Source organism: Chelonoidis abingdonii, chromosome 6, assembly GCF_003597395.2.
Source record: "Chelonoidis abingdonii isolate Lonesome George chromosome 6, CheloAbing_2.0, whole genome shotgun sequence".
NCBI lineage: Eukaryota > Metazoa > Chordata > Testudines > Testudinidae > Chelonoidis > Chelonoidis abingdonii.
In genome coordinates, this window is record NC_133774.1 from 79,658,077 (window position 1) to 79,680,199 (window position 22,123).

The following is a 22,123-nucleotide window of genomic DNA, read 5'->3' on the forward strand; positions in this document are numbered from 1 at the left end:
TGTGTGTGTTGACAGCTTCACAACTACTGCATGCCCCGACAATTAAACTGTAAACTAGAAGCTTCACATCTGTTGGGGTGGAGTTCTGGGAGAGATGTGTTTAAGTACTAGGCAGTCTGGGGCCAATGCTGAACTCAGAGGGGCTTGGTGGCTGGACAGCAGATTCCAACATATAGAGGGAGATGTCAGACAGAAGGTCTGCACCTTGAGAATGTGCATAACGACCTCAAGATTGGGGCAGTGCTGGACTGTGTTCAGGCTCCAGGAGCTTGAAACATCCCAGGGATCCACAGCAGTAGAAGTTTGGCATCCCCTCAGAGCAGCCCTAGTGTGTGGCCAGGCAGGAGTGCTCTCTAGGATGTGTGACAAGACATGATTCAAATATAAAATAGTTCAATCTTTTTCCTGACTATTCCTGTTCTAGGCATGGAATACAACTCCGACAAAGAAAATGAAAGGTAAAATGTGAAAATGCCACTGTTTTAGAATTATGAATCATCTACATTTATCATAGAGAAGTTTAGCATGATATACAGAAGTATCAAACTTTATACTACAATTTAGCTACAGAAATTTAAAAATAAATTACATTTTGGTAAGAAAGAGAGACAGGATATGCTGTATCAGAACATTTAGCATGGCTATTCTACCTCAAACTAGCAAAATGTTAGATACTTCAGAAATGGAATGGCAGTTCCACAATACGAAAAAGAAAGAAGCAAAAAACTTAAGAGCCAAAGCTACTTCCTGAATAAATACAAGAAACAAATTATCATCCCCAGAAGACTCATCACCCATAAACCTCTGGCCACTACATACAATTATAAATATGCTGAAAAGCTCTGCATAAGGACTTCAGAAAAAAATAAAGAGACATCTACATCTCACATAATTCCACCTCAAAGAAGAAATCATCAGATGCTCCCACAGAACCGAAGGCGGGTGGGGTGGGGGGGTGGAACTCCAAAAACCTAACATGCAGGAAATCCAAAGCAACTATCAAAAAACTTTATGACAGCCATCCAACACAAAACCAAAAAGTGGAACCGACTACAACTCCACAATCCACAGAACACAACCTCCAAGAGAAACCACAGCAGCAGAACTCAGCACAGGACACTACCTGACACCCCAACATCATCAGTCTATCAAGACTGTCACTAAACAGAGTTGAATTATGTAGTCTCTCCAAAAGGATTGAGCTTCTGATCTATCACAAGCAGGTGGAGGAACTAGAAGAACCCTTTTACTCACTCAAGGCTGGTCTTCATTACGGGGAGATTGCTGCTGCTGCAATCAATGCAGCAGGGATCGATTTAGCGGGTCTAGTGAAGACTCGCTAAACTGATGGCAGAGCACTCACTGGTCCACTCCAGCTCTCTGAGACGAGTAAGGAAAGTCGACCGGAGAGCATCTCCCGTTGACGCAGTACAGTGAAGACACTGGGGTAAGTCGACCTAAGCTACGTCGACTCCAGTTACATTATTCACATAGCTGGAGTAGCGTAACTTAGGTTGATTTACCCCCGTAGTGAAGACAAGCCCTCAGTCTCAAAGAATTCTTCCTCAAAGATGACCCCACCCACACTAACACATCCCCATTGACAGTTACAAGAAAAGAAAAAAAAAAATCATCTGACTGGACATCCCCCAGTGGGCAAAACCACACACTTGCTTGTTACACTGATTGCTTCAGGGAAAACAAAAAACAAAACTGAACTCCTTAAACATCACATCCTCTCAACCATCAAGAGGATTGCTATATAGTCCCTGAAGGTCAACCACCAAATTGTGATCACATCAGCAGATAACCACGATGACAACATATCAGTGAGGCCAACCAACATCTCTCAGAATACACCAACTATAAAAACTTACAGACTACTTTGAGTCTGCTACAATTCCCACAGGTATTTAAGGATATAAACAAATCCTCCCCCCAAAAATTCCAAGAGAATCCCTACATCATTATCTCCAACAAAAACAAGGGAACCCAGACAGACCTATCATATCTGGTCATGGCACTCTTACTGAAGAAATATTAGGACTCATAGAAACCATCCCCAAACCACTCCCCACACAAAGAGCTTGTTTCCTCCAGAAACTCTGCAACATTAAACACCACCGTCTTTGCCACCATAGTCTCACCTCCTATACACCAACATCCCTCACAATGACAACATTGCTGCCTGCCTCATATATTTAGTAGACAATGGACAACTCTCAGACATCCACCCCAAACACATCCATAAACTACCATACATTTAACAACAAATACTTTGTCCAAACCATGGAAACAGCCATGGATATTAGGATAGCTCCCCAATATGCCAACCTTCATAGGCCACGTTGAGGAAGAATTTCTGGACAAATGCACCATGAAACCAATGATATACCTGAGATACAGCAATGATATTTTCATCCTTTGGACAGACTACCTAAACTCCCTCCGATTTCTACAACTTCATCACTACCACCCATCTTTCAAACACTCTCTAGAATACTTCCACATGACCATTAACTTCCTGGATACCGAAATCAGCTTCAACAATGGAGACCCTAGAGATGACTATGCAGAAGAAATCCATGGATCTCCACATTTACCTTCACAGATCTAGTAACTACCGGAACACACCAAGAAATCCATTATGTATAGCCAGGGCACCATAGAACATGCTCCAAGTCTGAGATACAACCTTAATGTAATTAAAACCACCTTTACCAAACAAGGACATTCCATTAGAGAAATAGACCACAACAAAGAATGGGTATCCAAAGACCCTGAGAGAATCGCCCACAATACAGAGGGAGAACACAAAACCATCTCACCACTGCACACTTCTAGTGGTCACCTACAATCCCATACTGGAATCCATACCAAGTATCAATTACAATCATATTTGTAGGGAACCACATCCTGAAAGAAATGTTTCCCAACCCCCAATTCTGACCTTCGAACAATGCCCCCAACCTCACCAATGTTGTCTTCAGAAGTAAGCTCCCCACAGATCAGGATACATCCACTCAAAGGGGCACCAGACGCTTCCATAACAGATGTAAAACCTGCAGACATACCTCACTGCTATGATGATCAACACGCCTTTCAAGATACATGAGTCCAACGCATGTGGCATACCTCATTCAGCGCATCAAATGCGCTAACGACAGCTAGGCTGATTTCACCCATGTCACTACCCTCTCAAGTGAACAGAAAAATGATAAAAGACAAATGCACCTTTTCACAAAGCCATCACTGCATTTCTGACCTCTCAGTCCTTGCTCTCAAAGGAAACCTGAATGACACCTTCAAAAGACTAACTTGGAAACTTAAATTCAGAAGTCTTCTAGACACCGAAAAACGGTCTCAGAGACACTGGTTTTATGACTCACTACAAAAATCTGTAACCTGCTAACCCTCTTTTGTGCTATGACTGCAGAGATGTTAATTGTCTGCTTCATTTTAAGTGGTTTCTTGCCCCATGTTGAACCGTAAGGGCATGGCTACATTAGAGAGTTCACAGTGTGCCGCTGTAAACTCTCTAATGTAGCCATCCTAAATGACAGAAGAGAGCTCGTCTGTTGGCTTAACTTTTCCAGTCCCTGCAAGTGGCAGAAACTATATCGGCAGGAGAGTTTCTCCCACCAACATAGCGCTGTCCACACCAGTGCTTATGTCAGTGTAACTAATGTCACTCAAGAGTGGATTTATTCATATCCCTGAGTGACTAATTATGCCGACAAAAACTGTAATGTAGACAGCCTTATTCTTAATCTGCCTGCCTTGTAATTCGTTACCTTTTTCAGACCTGAAGAAGAGCTCTGTGAAGCTCGAAAGTTTGTCTCTTCGGCCAACAAAAGTCAGGGCAATAAAAGATACTATCTCACCTATACTGTCTCTCTCAGATACTTCTGACGACGTTGTAAATGTCTTCCATAATACACTTAAGTGTGTTGCCATTACCCTATGAAATTCTTCCAGACTTCAGTCAGCAGTACATCATATTTTTAATTCGTATATGAAAAGCTAATTCTTTTGATATTTACTGAGCTATTTACCCCTCAAATCTTATGGCAGCGAGTTTCATAGGGTAATTTTATGATGTATTTAAAATAATCCTCCTCCTCCCTCCTATGGATCTTAATTTGATTTTGTTAATTTTGAGTGCCTGTTATGCTGTATTCTGAAAATGGGTAAGTGTCCACCCAAGTAGTCCTAAACATTAAAACACAACTTTGATGAGATTTATAGTTTTTAACAACAACAACTATTTACTATTCAGTCTTTGGGGATCTCAAAGGAAACTGGCATGAAAAACAATATAAACATTAAAGGCCAAAAATTTCAAAAAGGAGGCTTATGGTCTGAAGGCAAAAAAACATATACTGAATTATGTGTGTGCATAAACCTCTGTTTTCACTTTTTAAAAATGTGAACCACAGAGAAAAATTCATAGTTTGACCCAACTTATACCACCATAGCAGGAAAAATAGGGATGAGTGGCCTGAGTTGATAACAGAATATCTGGGACTGAATGGTTCAGTGGATTAGCAATGATATGGTCACTGCTTCTTAGAAACTAGCTCAAGTCAGTAGTAAAATAAAGTAGTCACTACATGACTGCTGTTCAGTGACCCATTTAAAATAAGTTGAGGGCTTCAGTTAAAATCTCTGTAAACAATGTCCAGATGGGAAATGTACACTCTCACTGGTAGTCAAGCAAGAACGCAAAGAACCAAATGAACACAGACTAAAACTACCCTCTTACTCCTAGTTGTGGTGCCATTCTATCTAAAGTTGAAACTCATTGAAGGAGTTGAATGGGGGTAGTTATCATTGCTAAAGCAAATGTGGTTTCTGTCTGTAAACAAACAAGGGACTTCTTTCTGGAGCACTCTCTAAAAAGTAATAGTGGAATGTCCATCTTAAACTTACCTTAACAAAAGCTAGGAAATTCAAAACCCTCAATTCTTTTTCTCCTCAGGTTTTGCTCTTCAGAATCCCCCAATTCTAACTACAGTGGTAATCATTAAAACATAAGCATTTTCCAAGTCGTATGTAAGTTTCTACGGTTTCCCCCTGTACTTAAAACTGGATATAAATGTGGTAATTGTTGTCGAATGTTGACTTCTAATAGTCAAAAACTGTCAAAAAAGTTACATAAGACTATTCTACAAGATCAGTTTTACCTACAAATGGGTTCTAAATATTTAGTGGTGGAAGAAATTGGTGGAAGAGACAAAAAAAATGGACATTAACCCATCTTGGAAACAAATTATTCTTTCATCTTCATTAATAATGAGAACATCATTATGGAAGATTAGTAAAGTCCAAAGGTACCTTTTCTAAAGTGAGAAGATTTATTTCTGATTGTAACCGGATTTCTGGTTTGCTGCATTGCTGTTCCTTGTACTGCTGGAACTCCTTTTCCAAAATCTTATACTTGTTTTCTGCTTCATAAAACTACATTAAAAACACCCAGATATGAAATCCATTAGAATACATTACTGTAACAATAAAACACATTCACAGGGGATGGAATGAGTCACAGAACTTAAATTAGCCCCTGGACCTAACATTTTATTTCAGTCAAGTAACTGATATAAAACAGACACTAAAAGCTTCACATTCGTAAGTAATGAATTCTTGATTATGGGCTATACAGAGAGTGCAACAGAAATAATGTTTAAGGAAAGTTTTGGCTACACAGGAAAGGAAGTTCTATTTCCCTCTGACATAAAAACAAAAATGTATAAATATAGCTGTTCACCAAATTTTTCAAGTGAGACTTTGTAATTCTATAGAATTACAACCAACAATGAACTTTTATCAAGTTTGTACCCATGGCTGTCTTTTCTTTTTTTTTTTTTTTTTTTTTAAGTCAACTATATTCGTATCTTCTATCTGAAGTTTTTATTATTGACTCAACTTCACCAGTATAGCTTGTCCAGGAATGTCTGGAAGAGGAAATAAATAATATTTTGGTTAGCCAAATAATGATTTAAAAGGCTGAAGCAGCAAGAATTCAGTGACAAATGACTTAAATGTTAGGCACCTTTGCCCTCACAGTATACTTGCAGAGTTGCAGGAAGACAGGATTTTTGCTTTCTAGATAGAAATGGATAATTTCAAAGATGCTGTCTTAACCAACGTATGGCCATATCAGTCCATCAAAAGAACTAGGCAAATCATATCTTTAAGTAACTAGCACTTTCAATACTCCAGATTGGAAATATAAAGAAAATGCCTGGCAAAACAGTTTCAATTACCTACTGGGAGTAGGAGTACATAAAGTAATGATATAAATTAGTTAGTTAATCTAATTGACTAATTGTCTAACAAACTTGGTTCACCTCAATAACACAGTTCACTTCATTAGTGGAAATGAAGCATTTCTAAATGTTGGATTTTGCTTTTCTTTTAACATGTAAATATAACTCTCTCCATGGGTTTTCTTTTTAGCTTAGCAGTTTACAACCACATATTGGGGAAGTTATTCATTTTGGTTAAATGCATGAAATTGTTGCATTAATACATCTATTTATTTGGGCCCACTTGCTCAACACATTTTGGTATCCAACATTTAAAACTGTCTATTATTTTGTATAGAAATATCATCAGAAGACAATAGTGCTTAAAAAAACCCATCACACACAAAGCGGAGACATTTAGGTTCCAGTCATTCTCATTTACACCATTTGAAAAGAATTCATCATACGTGTACTGTAAAAGTAAGGCAGCTAACATACCATCTGTCTTTTTATTCCTACTAATTCCTTTGTAAATACGGCATTATATGTTAATCATCAACAAGGCAACTAACTGGCTTGGTTGTGAGGAAATGCCTGTAATGCTAAAAACATTTGCACCAAATGTCTAATCCCTGGCTTGTTTTCCAAGACCTGAGAACCATTTCCAGGAGAAGTATGGACATGGTCTTGTAACCAAACTCAGAATAGATGCCCATGCTGTGCAAACAGTCAACGAGACTCTGCCACTGGGAAGCGTTACAAAACAATATACATAGCTGTCAAAAACAAAACAGGATTCTGTTATTAGGTAGGTCTCAAATAGAACAGTTTGAAGATGACAATCCAAATATCCGTTCTTGAAAATGATTGGGCTCACCTTCATCCACCATACACTACATGACAAGTCATTTAAAATGGTATTTTGAAAGAATTCTTCAAGCATGAAAAAAAAAAAAAAATCAACTATCTTAAATAGGCAAATGAAAGAAGACACAAAGATAGGCCTTTTAATAGATCAGAAAAATGAAGAAGCCCACACTAGTGGATATGAAGATCCCTGTATGGGGTTACAGCTGTCCAGATTCACTTAACTGGCACTAAACAATAAAGATACCACAGGTCAGGCTTCTCATCTCCCATTCACTGCAACTTTAGGCAAAGAAAAGGCAAAAGCTTTTTTAGTTGTTCATACTTGAGGTTACATTTATTTGAAGGGCCATAAAAATATCTGGGAAGCATGGAATGTAGTGAAGCATTTCTTGGTAGGTCATTCTTTAATTACTAAAATCACTGATATATATCTGTAGGAAACTGAGTAGCATGAATTATTCCTTTATATCAACATCAGGCCACTGGCAGTGTCATTGGGACAAGACAGCACTTGGTCTTCAAGCAATTGATGTACCCAGGCAAATTTGCACCAGCACAATTTGAAAGCAATGCACTAGGTTGGGCAAATTTGGGGACCCACTGCTGTACCAAAACCAAAATGTCAAGATCCACCAAGTGGGGTGGAAGAGGAATCCAGTTGGTGTAAACCTGCATGAATGCCAGCAGGATGCAATAAGTTTGTCCACTGTGAATTTCAGGGGGACTGATAGGTATGATGTATGTGGTATAAAGACAATGGCAGGTCGTCAGCACTATGCTACTCTGCTGAGGAAAAAAAGATATATGGGCCAGTCAGTGGCAACTAATATTTTACTAATTAATTAGTGATGAACCAGAAGACACACATTTACTAATATTAATGAATTTTAAGGCTATATTTAATGATCATCAGAGCTTAGCTTTGTATACTAAAGGCCAGATTCAGAAGTGGTATTAGTGGAGTCTGAATATGGCTCTCAGTGTCCCATGCTATGGTTTGATTGGGCTTCTGGTAATGAACTAATATATTAACTTAGGACAGGGGCAGGAAAACTTTTTGGCCTGAGGGCCACATCCGGTTTCCAAAAATTGTGTGGAGCGCTGGTTAGCAGAGGCTGTGCCTCCCTAAACAGCCAGGCGTGGCCCAGCCCTGCCACCTATCCGACCCCTCCTGCTTCTTGCCCCCGACAGCCACCTCGGGACTCCTGCCCCATCCAACACTCCCTGTTCCTTGTCCTCTGACAATCCCCAGACTCTGACTGCCCCCTGCTGCCTCATCCAACCCCTCCTCTCATTCCTGATTGACCCCCAGGGACCCCTGCCCCATCCAACCACCCTTTCTCCCTGTTCCCTGACTGCCCCCAGAGCCCGTACCTCTGACTGCCCCCTGCTACCCCCTCTCCTTCCTGACTACCCCCGGGGACCCGCGCCCCCGTTCAACCCCCCTGTTCCCTGCCCTCTGACCGCCCCGACCCCTATCCACACCTGTGCCCCCTGACCACCCCCCCAAACTCCCCTGCCCTCTATCCAATCCCCCTCCCCCCACTCCCTGCCCCCTTAACGTGCTGTCTGGAGCATTGGTGACTGGTGGCACAGCTTGCACCAGGACAGGCAGCCGCGCTGCCCGGCTGGAGCCAGCCACGCCACCACGCAGCACAGAGCACTGGGTGAGGCCCCGGCTCTGCAGCGGCACTGAGGGGAGGGGCCAGGAGCTCAGGGGACCAGGCAGGAGGGTCCTGCAGGCCATGTAGTTTGCCCACCTCTGACTTAGGATATGAACACAGGTGTGGCACGATTAGGTCACATAACTGTATAGAATTATTTCATGTTTTGAATATTGCAAAATAGCTTAAATAGTCTAAATAAAAATAGTTAATATGATTTATGTGAAAATTGAAATGTATGCTTGTGTGATATAGTCACAATTTAAAATGCTGGCTGAACACAGCAGAATGAGTTTGGAAGATGGGCTCAATTTTTAAATGATCAAATATGAATACAACAGGTGTCATGCTTGTAATCAAAAGTCAATGGATTTTTGACTCAACAGCTGGACTATTTCTAGGTTGTCAACATCTCACCACCACAATGGAAAATTTACATTAAACCTTGATACACTGGATACTACTTTTCACATGAAAAAAAATCTTAAAACCAAGATAATGCTAAATGAAAATTAAAGACATACTGAAAAGGACAAAATTGAAAACAACCCAGCTGTTTCTAATACAAAGGATTCCTCTAGCAAGATACAGATGGATCTCTTCATTAGTCAGTGCTACTGTGGGGATTAGCAATCCATAAACTCTCATGTTAAGAAATGAAAGACATGAAAAACACTAAAGAAAAAAAAATACCATTCAAATGAGCTAAACACACTGAAAAATATTTAAGTAATATTCCGTAGTGTATTTCCAGTAACAATAATTAAGAGAGAGAACGGGGTAAAATGGCTCAACAAACTGTTAGAAATAATGCTACTAGAATTAAAAAGAAAACATGCTTTATTTTTCTGTTACCAACATCCTTTGTAACATTCAACAAAAAGGTTTGCTATCCTATTCACATGATGGAAAAATAATTATACTGAGTGAAAAGAATAATGTATTCTCAAAATTATTTTTTCCATTTTCAAATATTTAACTATACTTACGATCGGTTGTAAAATGAAGTGGTCAAAATAGTTAGAAATGTCATTAATAAATTCTAATTGCTTCAGCAAAATTTTGGAAAATATATACTACACTTTAGTAGCATCACTCCGAAACACAATACACCTTTGTAATTTCAAATTTGGTTTTCAGCCTCAAAAAGAAAATAATGCTACAATACCTAAATGGTAAAATAAAGGCCCTGCTCCTGCAATAAGCTTCTTATAGGTGGACGTCTACGCTTGCATCAAGCTCATTGAATGATTGGGACCAAAGTGTTGATTTCCAAGTTGCCAGACTATGCTTGTGTGTCTAAATATTCAACTTTTTAACATTATTTGTATATTTATTTCCACTCAACCAGTGGGAAGGGAGGTAATTTAATTTCTTTACTCACATGCTGTTGCAGGCGGACCTTGTCCTCTTCCAGCTGTTTGATCTTTGACCTCTCTAGTTCAACTTGATGTGCGCATTCTTCTTTGACTCGCCGCACAGAATCCTGCAGTTCTTGAAAGTTCCGTTCATGCTGTGCTTGTAACTCTCTCTTTACTCTTTGGAGCTTAAAATTAAAACATTTTTGAATGCAGTAATAGACAGGTTTATGATCTTTAGTTGGAAGTCTTCATTACAACCATTAGTACTGTTTTAATAAATTCTCATTACACTTGGATCCACTCTTTATGGCTCATATCTATGAAGTATTACTCTCACTTCCTTGATTTCTATATTTCCAATATGGACTATAGTCATCCGCTATTCCCTCCCAGACTCGAAATAGTGACCTTCACATTACTACATACTGGCCACAGATCTAACTCTCCTCTAATTCACCTGCCTGTTATGGGCCAGAGATACCAACAACTTACTGTCTAAGCATAGTCCACAGACATTGCACATCCTCAGTCCATCATAAGCCGAACTGAGTTTATTCCATCTAGCCTATTATAGTGGAGCAATAACAGCGCGATCGGATTTAAGGTTGAATCAAGATGTTCAGTTCAACAGGTCTCAACCTTCACATCCAGAACTGAACATGCAATATGGTCTTTCTTGGATGCTTGAATTTTCCAAAAAAAGGTATGAAGAGCAGTAGGGTTGCTACAGGCTGAACAAAACCCTCTCAAAAAACCTCCTTCTGAAATTACGTACATCCTAAAGACTTTTTTTTTTTTTTTTAAAAACCATGTTGCATAGATACTGTCGAACACAACAGCTTCATAATATCACTAAACCTTCAGGTCAGTGTCCCATTAAATCCAAAGCAAATTTTGAGCTAAAAATATCTAATTCAAAATTAATAAAAATACCTTCCCTCAAGACTGAAATGACCATGGCCAAACTCTGGCCACTGGATATTTGAACGAAAGCTAAAAAGGAAATTTGTCAGATATATGACTATTTACACAGCAAGTTACATCTCAGGTATGCAGGGAATCTCAATGTAGGGCAAGGCGTGGACAGAGCCAGGACAGCTCATTCTGAGAGCACTCTTATCTCTGTCCACAAACCTCAGAAGGAGTTGATGAAATGGAATGATATTCATATTGGGGGTGATAAACAGCCATATCTACCCACACTGCTAAGAAAATGTCCAGAAAGGGGGGCAACAGAGAAGCCCTCTCCACCCCACATCCACAATTAGCTTTCTCCTCCCCTGATATGGAAGATCCACTGGGACCCAGCAGCACTGTTAGGTTCTGCTGCTCCTCTTTCTCCCTTGTTCTTGGGGCTGTTATGCTAGGAGATAAACAGCACACACATTTTATCTGATTGCCAGAATTTGAACAATTCAGCCCATCCAGCCCCTGCTTGGCACTCTTGTATGTTAAAATGGGAACAGGGAGGAGGTGGGGGAGTCTCTTTCTGAAGCTCTTAGAATAGGGGAGTAGGGTTCCTCTCTAAGCAACTTCTATGCCCAGCAATCTTCTGCTCACTTGCCAGCAGGCAAATGCATCTGGTGGCCCTGATGAGGCTGCTCAGACAACAAAGGAGCTCTGAGGCAGAAGCAGGAGTCTCCATAAAAGAGGCAAGAATTAGAGCTGGGGGAAGGCAAAATGCCCTTGCGGGCAGATTGATGCCCTCATTCCCAACTCAGAACCACTTATATTAGGATGTGATGGTGACACTTTGGGGTGGTGACACTACTGGGTGATCTGATGCATCCAAAAATGCATTCCTTATAAGGGGAGCTACTTGTGGATGTGAAGTCTTGGAGAACTCCTCCCCACTTTAGACCACTACTACACCCACTGCACAATAGGCATTTAATACCTGTCTGCTTCTGCCTTTTGTCAAGTCTACCCCACTTCCATATTCCACACACACCCTCCTTTCCAACTGTTGGGTCCTTCACAAACAAACAAAAAAAGGCCACCCAGGAAAACAGCAAACAGAGACTTTGTTCAAGTCAGTTTAGGCACATCTAGAGCTTAATCCACCCACTCACAAAACCTAAAAATCGAGAAAATTGCAAATAGAGAATTTTTTTCCTGTACCTTTTCACCCATGACTCAAATTACACACTGTCTATGAGACAACGTGGCCCCCCACAGAAAAGTGATGTTCATTTCTAACAGATACAAGTACATAATACACTCACCAAATTCATTTGACTTGCAATGTAATGCAAAACATTAACTGTGACCTCAGTCTTTCCCCAAGAACATTTCCAATGTCATCTACAACCTGGGCAGATGTCTTCTCTGCACACATACTACTTGTTGCTGAGGTCACAATTCAGCTTTTCCATTACTGCAAATGAACAGGTGAATTAGCTGAAAGTAGAGGATTGCCACACAGATACCAGAAATAAAATTGCACCCTTATCTACGTCCACAAACTTCAAAAGAAGCTGAAGAAATGGAATGATATTCATGTTGGAGGTGTTAAATCCCCATATCCACCCAACTGCTAAGAGAATGTCCAGAAAGGGGGGAAAAATAGGAAAGCTCAAGAAAATGTACACATGCATACAGGATTTAAACACATTCTCTTTGACATATTGATAAGTATTTTTTACCTCCGATTCTGCACTGACAAGCTGTCGTTCACGCTTCTCTAAATCTGTCAAGGTTTTCTGAAGTTGCTCTTCCAAATTTGTATATTCCGCTACCTAAAACCCAAGCACCGATTTCTTGATTTTTTCTTGTAATAAAAACCCCAATTTTAGATAAGCCCAGAGCTCCAGATATATATATACCCCAATATCTATATAAACAAAAAAGTAATGAAACTTAAAACATGCATGTATTAGGATCAGAAATTAGAGATGAACTTCTATACTATACAAGGCAAGTCAAATCTCTAAATATTAAGGCTGGCTAATATAGAAATTACATGGTATGGCAGAGATCCTTTTATTCTTTCTCATACACTACCTCAGTACCATAATTGGTAGCACAAGTGACCTTTGTTCTAGATTTAGTTTGAAAGATGGATTTTGTCTGCCCTTTTAATGATGTGAAGTCTTGGTCCCCACTAACAGCCGCACATCCCCAGCTATGCTCTTGTTTGAAGTTACCATATTGCAAAACAATTTGTGTGGATCACTCTCCTTACCTTTTTCTTTACCAATGCTTCTCTTTCTTTATCCCTTTTTTTCCACTCCTCTGCAAGTGCCTGCATGTGAGCCAACTCCTTCTTTTTTAGCTAACAAAAAAACCAAAACACACACACTTCAGCTTTGGAAGTCAATAAAATAAAGCAGCAAAGAATCCTGTGGCACCTTATAGACTAACAGACGTTTTGGAGCACGAGCTTTCGTGGGTGAATACCCACTTCGTCAGATGCATGTAGTGGAAATTTCCAGGGGCAGGTATACATATGCAAGCAAGAAGCAAGCTGGAGATAACGAGGTTAGTTCAGTCAGGGAGGATGAAGCTGTTCTAGCAGTTGAGGTGTGAAAACCAAGGGAGGAGAAACTGGTTTTGTAGTTGGCAAGCCAGTCACAGTCTTTGTTGAATCCTGAGCTGATGGTGTCAAATTTGCAGATGAACTGAAGCTCAGCAGTTTCTCTTTGAAGTCTGGTCCTGAAGTTTTTTTGCTGCAGGATGGCTACCTCAAGATCTGCTATTGTGTGGCCAGGGAGGTGGAAGTGTTCTCCTACAGGTTTTTGTATATTGCCATTCCTAATATCTGATTTGTGTCCATTTATCCTCTTCCGTAGAGACTGTCCTATTTGGCCAATGTACATAGCAGAGGGGCATTGCTGGCATATGATGGCATATATTACATTGGTGGTCGTGCAGGTGAATGAACCGGTGATGGCGTGGCTGATAGGGCTGATGGTGTGGCTGATACGGTTGGCATCAGCCACACCATCACCGGTTCATTCACCTGCACGACCACCAATGTAATATATCCATCATAGCCAGCAATTGCCCTTCTGCTTGACATTGCCAAATAGGACATTCTCTTACGAAGAGAAAGTGACACAAATCAGATATTTAGGAATGGCAAATATACAAAAAACTGTAGAAAGAACAACACTTTCCACCTCCTGAGCCAACAATAGCAGTATCTAATGATAGCCATCCTAGCAGAAAAAAAACTTCAGGACCAGACTTCAAAGAGAAACGCTGAGCTTCAGTTCATCTGCAAATTAACCACATCAGCTCAGGATTCAACAAAAAGACTGTGACTGGCTTGCCAACTACAAAAACCATTTCCCTCCTATGGTCTTCACACACATCCCAACTAACTAAAAACAGCCTCATCCTCCCTGACGAATAAACCGTCAATATCTGCCACTATCTTCTTGACTTGCAAAGAATATACCGCCCCTGAAATTTCCATACATGCATCTGACGAAGTGGGTATTCACCCACGAAAGCTCATGCTCCAAAACGTCTGTTAGTCTATAAGGTGCCACAGGATTCTTTGCTGCTTTTACAGATCCAGACTAACATGGCTACCCCTCTGATAATAAAATAAAGGATACAGAAAAAATTAAAATGCACAGCTAGCCAACTATAAAGTAATTATTCAGGAGAGTCTTCCTGAAGAATGAGAACAAAATTCTATTCTAAGATCCACATAGCATATTTTAGTTAAAATATTCTGGCTTTACACAAGCAGAACTCTCAGGGAGATCTGACCTGTAGAGGAGCAGGATACTGAACATGCTGGGCTTTTAGTAGAAGGATGCCATGCACAATACTTGTTAAAACTATTTAGTACATTGAGCCACTCTGCATCTAATTTAATAGTGTAACACATACTGTGATACTGAAACATCTTTGTACTTTAATAACATTTAGCAGTACAGCATACACACAGTATGATATGCAATAATAATCGTTTTTTATATTTACTATGATAAAAAATTTCCTCCTACTTAAACCCAGGATCCCTTGAATTTATTTTTATAAGAACGTTTGGCACTATTTTTGAAACAATGCCTGTGATATAAATATTATGACTTCATGAACTGAAAGACAGCAATGGACAAGACATCCTAAGCAGCAGATTTTAATAGAGAATAAAAAATATTCAGGTTGAATAGTGGGAGAAAGTTAGGTATTATCTTCTAACAGTGGTCATCTTTTCAACTCAATAATCTATACGCTTTATTATATCCTTTAAAAATATTCTCAGGGATATATTTGAGCTCAATGGTTCCCAAACTTTTTCCTCCCACGACCTCCTTTGGGATCACTGCCTTTAACATGGCCCCCAGGAATCTAAGAGGTAGGTGGTTTGAAAATTAGAAGCACAAAAAATCATGTTTAGACCACCAAAGTGATAGGAAGGGGAACAAGTGGAGCAACTGAAACTCAGCAGTGGGAGGAGTGTGCCCGGTGCCCTTCTCCTCCCCTCTTCTGGGGCTAGCACCCAGTGCACCTACCACCTCAGCAGCTGGCACCTGTGCCCCCTGCCTAGCTGCCTCTGCCCTGTCCTTCCTGCCCCCAGGTGCTGGCCACATGCTCTGAATCCTGCCCTTCCCTGAGCCAGGTGTCTCCACCAGGTGCTACCTACCCAACCCAGGTGGACAGCCCAATCTTATGCACCATATCAGCCACTCCTCCCATCCATGTCAAGAAATCGTCTGAAGTAAATATGATGAAATTCAGTAAGGACAAATGCAAAGTACTCCACTTAGGAACAAACAATCAGTTGCACACATGCAAAATGGGGAACGACTGCCTAGTAAGAAATACTGTGGAAAGGGATCTGGGGGTCATAGTGGACCACAAGCTAAAATGTGTCAAAAGCGTAACATTGTGGCAAAGAAAAAAAAAGCAAACTGGAATAAATTGCCTAGAGCGGTTGTAGAATCTCCATCATTGGAGATTTTTAAGAGCAGGTTAGACAAAACGGTCAGGGATGGTCTAGATGATACTTAATCTGCCATGAATACAGGAGACTGGACTAGATGACCTCCTGAGGTCCCTTCCAGTCCTATGATTCTATGTGCATGGGGAGGGAAACATAGCCAGGGCCCAATCTCGCCTTCATAGATATTGTAGCAGAAGAAAACATTGGAGGGTGGAAACATACATCAGTTCCCTCTCCCCAATTCCTTCCTTTCCCCTCCCTCAACATCCCACAACCCCCCTGGTACTCTTTGGGGGATTGTGATCCATAGTTTGTGAAATGCTGTTTTAGCTGACAGGGTCATATAAACCTATTTCAGTTTACTGCTAGGTGATCAGGAAGTAACCTCCTACTGACCAGTAAGAAAAGCTCGGTCATATGATCCTGTAACAGTCAACTGAATTGTTTGGGTTTTTTTGAACTACAAGTAAATTAAAATAAATAAATAAATAAATAGCGTATGTCTAATGATTTTTCCCCCATTTTGTTAAATGTCACTAAAGCAGAGATGTAGTCTGAATTTTGTTATAAAAATATAGGTAAAGAAACCTGGTTCTCAAAGATGTCCTCTTGCATTTCCTTCCACATTTCTAACTCAAGAGCTGCTTTGTATTCAAGAGTTTCTCGTGGCTGTGGCTCTGGCTCAGTTTCTGGGACATGATGAGGCTGAGGTGGAGGGACCTGCTGCTGCTGCTGCCCAGCACCTAAACACTGATTATGAAAATAATGCAATTTTACTTGTTTCATAAACTTTAAAGAAAAAGGATTAGGTTAATGTACTGTATAATTTACCTGAGAAGAATCCGATACCAGAACTTCATGCATTTTCACAAGCCCATAATCTTCCAGAGTCACAGTGTAAGAAAGTTCTGCTATCTTATTGTTTGCCCTAAAAATTACATAAGAATGATTATGCTTTATTTTTGTTGGAAGTTCCCATAAAACGTACTGTAGTTCATTTATGGCAAGGTAGCGTAGAACTGCAAAGCTAAAAAGGTTGAACAAGTTTACAGTGTAGTCTGTTCGAATCTCTTCCAAAGCATAGTATGCTGCATGCGAGTTCTAAAACACTATTAATTTACAGAACTTACAGTACTGTTTCAAGAACAGTTAAGACTGTTGCTCCTTAGGGTTTTTTTTTTTTTTCTTGATCTTTTTTCTTTTATTACACATAACACTACAAAAGAGAATCAATGCTTCAGCTGGGCTACAATCTTAAATCTCCAATCTGAAAAATACACTTGATTAAAATATTTTCCAACTGAATTTACTTCATGAACCCTATATTCAATTGTATGCTTAACTTTTTAAAAATCAATTATAAAAAAAAATGACCTAACTGATGTAGTACTTAGCAACATACCCGAATACTATTCTTTTAATCAATATACCTGCCCATTGAATTTGTTAACCTTTTCCACTTCAAACTCTTGACATTTTAATTTAACCATTTTCTCACTAACTCTCCTCTTGTTTCATCACAGAGCAGCTAGTGAGATAGTCTGAACTATTCCTTCCAAAGCCCCAGTCTCAAATACGTTTTATGCAGAATGTGTTCACAAGCGAAAAGTTTGTGGGTTCCTAATGCTCATTTTAGAATGGGGAATTATTTCTCCCCACATCCTATAAAGAAAATCTGAACCCCACCTAGGGAGTCTCATGACAATGCTATTGTACTGAAACTGATATGCCAAGTGTCTTCAATAAGAGATTTACTATTCTAGATATAAAAAAGGAGACATCTTTTACAATTTGTGAGTACACAGAGAGTAAATGATGCCCACTAGCCAAGAGAAAATTTTGCCTGTCCCACCTCTCTGGGTGTGGAAGGCAGTGGAATCAGGGTGTTTATATTGCATGAGAAGAGGATGTTTGAATAAGTATGCATATAAACGCCATAGAGATGAAGGCAACAATCTTTCCAACATCGACGGCTGTTTTGGTATAGAAAGTTCTGGTCTAAGTACTTCTTTATTCAGCATTGTTTAAAAAGATATACTGAAGTGTTTTTAAAAGCTATATTCCATAGGCGTAGTTTGGGGAGAGCAGGAGGCATGTTGCCCCTTTCCCTTCCCTCCCTCCCACCCAGCAAATTGCAAGCCTTGGGCAGGCACAGAATTCCCCCTCGCCCCCCATGCGTGGCCTCATTGATCTGACTTGAGCTGTCTCCTCCCCCACCCTCAAAAGTCAAAACTACACCTATGTTATATTTTATTTTCCAAGGGAAGAAGTTAACTAAATCTGAGAGTGGAGTAAGCAAGATGATGTTAATTTCTCAGAACTGTCTAAACTTCTGATTTTCTGAAAATAATATCCAAAATATTTATATTTTTCTAGGTTATATTAAATGTATGCAGTTTACATAAAGAGATGAGACGTTAAGGTAAATTGTCTCTTTGAACACGATCAAATTAAAGTATTCACTGTAGTACTAAATGTTATGTCAAACGAGAATGAAATTAAAAGTCACTGCCACAATAAAAACACATGCTAACAACATTTTTGAAAGTGCCATCTATTGGTAATTAAGTTTTGTGCAATACTGCCATGTGTTCCATTCTGAACAGAGATTTTCACCTCTTGGGGAAAAGCCCATTTGATTCTATAAAGAAAGTCATAATTTAGACCGTGATCCTGCAAAGAGCTACACATATGGCTACATTTACAAACCAGGGGTGAAATCTTTGCCTTATTGAAGTTAATGGAAAAACTCCCATTGGTTTCAATGGGGCAGGATTTCATTTCATGTGTAGTCCCATTGATTTCACCAGGACTTTTTGTAATGTGTAAAGGTTTGTTGGTGTCACTAGGTATAAATCTAGGTAACTCAGGAAAATGGAAGACCACGAGTGTCAATAAAGCCCGCCTGCTCAGGCCTCAATGAACCATTGTTCCTCCATGTTTAACACTTTGTGTAACCTAATGGAACCTAATGTGTTAATAGCTGTAAAATGTAATGTCAGCAGTTAGTTTTCTGATTATAACAGCCAGTTCCCTGCTGTAATACACTGAAGCTAAATTGAAGCAAGTTTCAAGGTCGGTTTTAGATACAGCATACATGTCTCTGCAGCAGAAAGGGGGAGAGGGAGGGGGAAGACAAAGAAGTGTGTGAGAAAAGAATGCTGCAGCCGGACAGAAGAGGGAGGGGAAATGGGGGCTTGCTAGTCAGCGAGAAAAGTTCTCATGGATATAAAGGAACAGACTGATTGTTTTAGCTGGGCTGGATCTGAGGCGTACTAAGTCTCCCAGCACCGCTTTGGGATCCCAAATAAACTTGTGTTTTGCCTCTCCACCTCAGTGTGTTTATTGGCACTAAGCACTCCGGGCACGGACCACTGTTGCTCGCCTTGGGCATTCTTCTGTGCCTGCAACAGGTTGAGGCCCCTAAATTTCTATTAACAAGCTATTGTACTATTAGAAAGTCCTCTGAAGGACATTGTCCAACAAACTCCTGCTCAGTTTCTTATAGATCACAATACTGATTCAGGACACCTAAATGAAACCTCTTGCACTCTGATTCAGGAAAGCACTCAAGCATATAGCTAGCACACATTGAAGTCAATGGGATTTAAGCACATATTTGAAGTTAAGCATAGGCTTAAGTGTTTTCCTGAATGAAGGCCTTAATGAATGGGTTTTACTTTACTACTCCTTCTCTGTAGTCACCCAAGATTACAAAACATATAAAGGTTTGTAAGCTTTGATAATACTAATTCTGAAGTTTCATACTGAGGAAGACATTCATTTTGGGCAGCCTCAAGCTGGAAAGTTTTAAAAGAATAATATGTTCCAAAATGAAGAGGGCAATACAAGATTTATCCTAATTTAGCAAACAAAACAAAACAAAAAACCAAACAGAAAGTATGGAAGGAGAAAAAAGACAACAACAATTACAGCCTATGTTTTGTCAGCTAAGAACAGACCCAGACCTAATAACTTGCATGGAAGGAGGAATGAGGATGCAGTCGTGTTTACAGCTGGATCTGAAAAAACTAAAACTGGTTATAGGCTATGTTATTTCCAGGAGGTAAAAGCCACAACAACATAACTTGTCCAAACAAATTAGTGGGAATTTTCAGCTCTGTCACTCTCAATGGTCCCTGAAGTTACTGTTGTCCAACTGCCTGCTTCCCAGCCAAAAGAAAAATTTGACTTAATGCAATACTGAGAAATTGTCCATGATTCTCAATATATTTATAGTCTACAGTTATTAATAGGGACAATGTCCTAAAATATTTTGAAAAATAAAAAGTTCCTTACATGTTACTAAGACCACTTCAGATTATTAAAATAAGCTTTTTTAAAAAATCTAAAATTACTTTCCACTATTTGTTCTGATTACCTTTGAAAATGAAAGTCAGTCAATACAAATTTCAGTTTCTAATACTCCAGTACTATCATTTGTACAGCTCCAGAAGGGAATGTTTATTTACACGCAAATTACAAGAAATATTTGTATTGGCTTTCCAATCAGTTTTGGGAAATCTTGCTTTTACAAAAACATAAATTTGGGGCCAAATCTGACCTACAAGTATACAGTATCCCTTCAAAGAGCAGCTCAACTGAATATTTCGTTGAACCTTCAAATAATATTTCTTACCTATTTTCAAATTTTAATCAGAAATTTCAGCAATAACTTAAGTTTCTACAGCACTTTGAACATAAATTCAAAGTTATAATAGGTACATTTTTCTACACAGAAATTCTGTAAAGTTGTTAAAACATGGGGAATAAAAAAAATCAACCCCAAATACCACGACCGTATGTATTACAGCTATTCATAAAATTCTATGAATGTAAAGTTCTATCCCTTTCAAGCATCTGACCTAATGCTTCAAATGAAAGTTAAGAGTAAAAGATTTTCAAAGTAGGATAAGGGTCAAATAGAGGGAGGAAGGGATTCTTTTATCAGGAGAAAACATTAAACAAATAAAATTAAAAAGGTAAGACATGCTATTATGCAAACTACACCTCTAACCTGATATAACGCGACCCATTATAAGGCAGGCTCGCATACAACGCGGTAAAGTTCTGACATGCTGCTCTGAACAGCGTGCTAAGGGTGCTGGGTAAGGCCGGGACTGAGGGGTTTGATAAGGGGCAGAGGGTCTTGGGGACAGTCAGGGGCTCCCTGCCCCCAGGGTCTAGGGGGCAGGAGCTGTAGGAGGGGACTTTTGGGGGGCCTGCAGTCCCAGAATGGCCCAGGAGATTAGCGGAGGGCCAGGAGCAGCCTGCTCTGCTTCCCTCACCCCATTCCCAGCCGTGTAGCTTGGGGGAGGGGACTTGGGGGAAGCAATCCCCCTCGCACTCACCAGCAGCACCAGAAGCAGAGCAGCCCAGTCCCCTCCGTGGTGCTCTGCTTCCCACCGCAGGTGAGTGCGGGGGGGGGGCATCCTTTCCCCAACCTCCCCGCACTCACCGACAGCGGGAAGCGGAGCGTCGCGGACTGGTGCTGGGCTGCTTTACTTCCCGCTGCTGCCAGCGAGTGCCTGTCAGAGGCGGGGGGAATAGGGGTCAGAGCAGTCAGGGGACAGAGGGGGTTAGGTAACGGGTGGGGTCCTGGGGGTGATTAGGGACGGGGATCTCTGGAGGGAATGGTCAGGGAACAAGGAATGGGGTAGGGGGTGGGCGGTGTCAAAGCAAGTTTGATATAATGCGGTCTCACCTATAATGCAGTGAGATATTTTGTCTCCTGAGGACAGTGTTATATTGAGGTAGAGGTGTGTGTATATTATATATATATATAAAAAAAAAAAAAAAAAATTCCCCTCTCAACCCTATGGTGGATATGGTGTCTTCCCAACCCGGGTCCTAACCAAGAGCCACTGGGGAGTTGTGAGGTGTCTGCGCAGTATCTTAGCTGTTCCTACAGCCTTCTGGACAGAAGAGACTCTGATGTTGTCCTGGGACTGTTGGAAGCCACTCAACCCAGCTTAGTGCAGTCACAGCCCCGAGGGCTCCTACCACCACTTGGACACTTTGCCCTTCCACTTTCCACATCCTCTCTAGTTCTCTTTCAGGCCTGGTACTCTTCTCCAG

At 40.3% G+C, this 22,123-nt stretch overlaps 1 protein-coding gene across 4 annotated transcripts in view; it reads right to left on the bottom strand.

Moving 5' to 3' along the window:
* The window catches only part of CEP120 (centrosomal protein 120), a 73,810-nt gene that overhangs the window by 17,355 nt on the left and 34,332 nt on the right, over window positions 1–22,123 (bottom strand). For 2 of the 4 annotated variants that reach the window (XM_032790762.2, XM_032790763.2), the window contains 6 exons: window positions 16,877–16,973; window positions 16,634–16,795; window positions 13,328–13,417; window positions 12,789–12,881; window positions 10,167–10,328; window positions 5,338–5,460 (listed from right to left, as the gene is read on the bottom strand). In XM_032790762.2, the coding sequence (XP_032646653.1) occupies window positions 5,338–5,460; window positions 10,167–10,328; window positions 12,789–12,881; window positions 13,328–13,417; window positions 16,634–16,795; window positions 16,877–16,973 (727 nt within the window). Of the gene's footprint in view, window positions 1–5,337; window positions 5,461–10,166; window positions 10,329–12,788; window positions 12,882–13,327; window positions 13,418–16,633; window positions 16,796–16,864; window positions 16,974–22,123 lie in introns of all 4 variants that reach the window. The other 2 variants (XM_075067174.1, XM_032790764.2) reach the window with 2 other exon arrangements.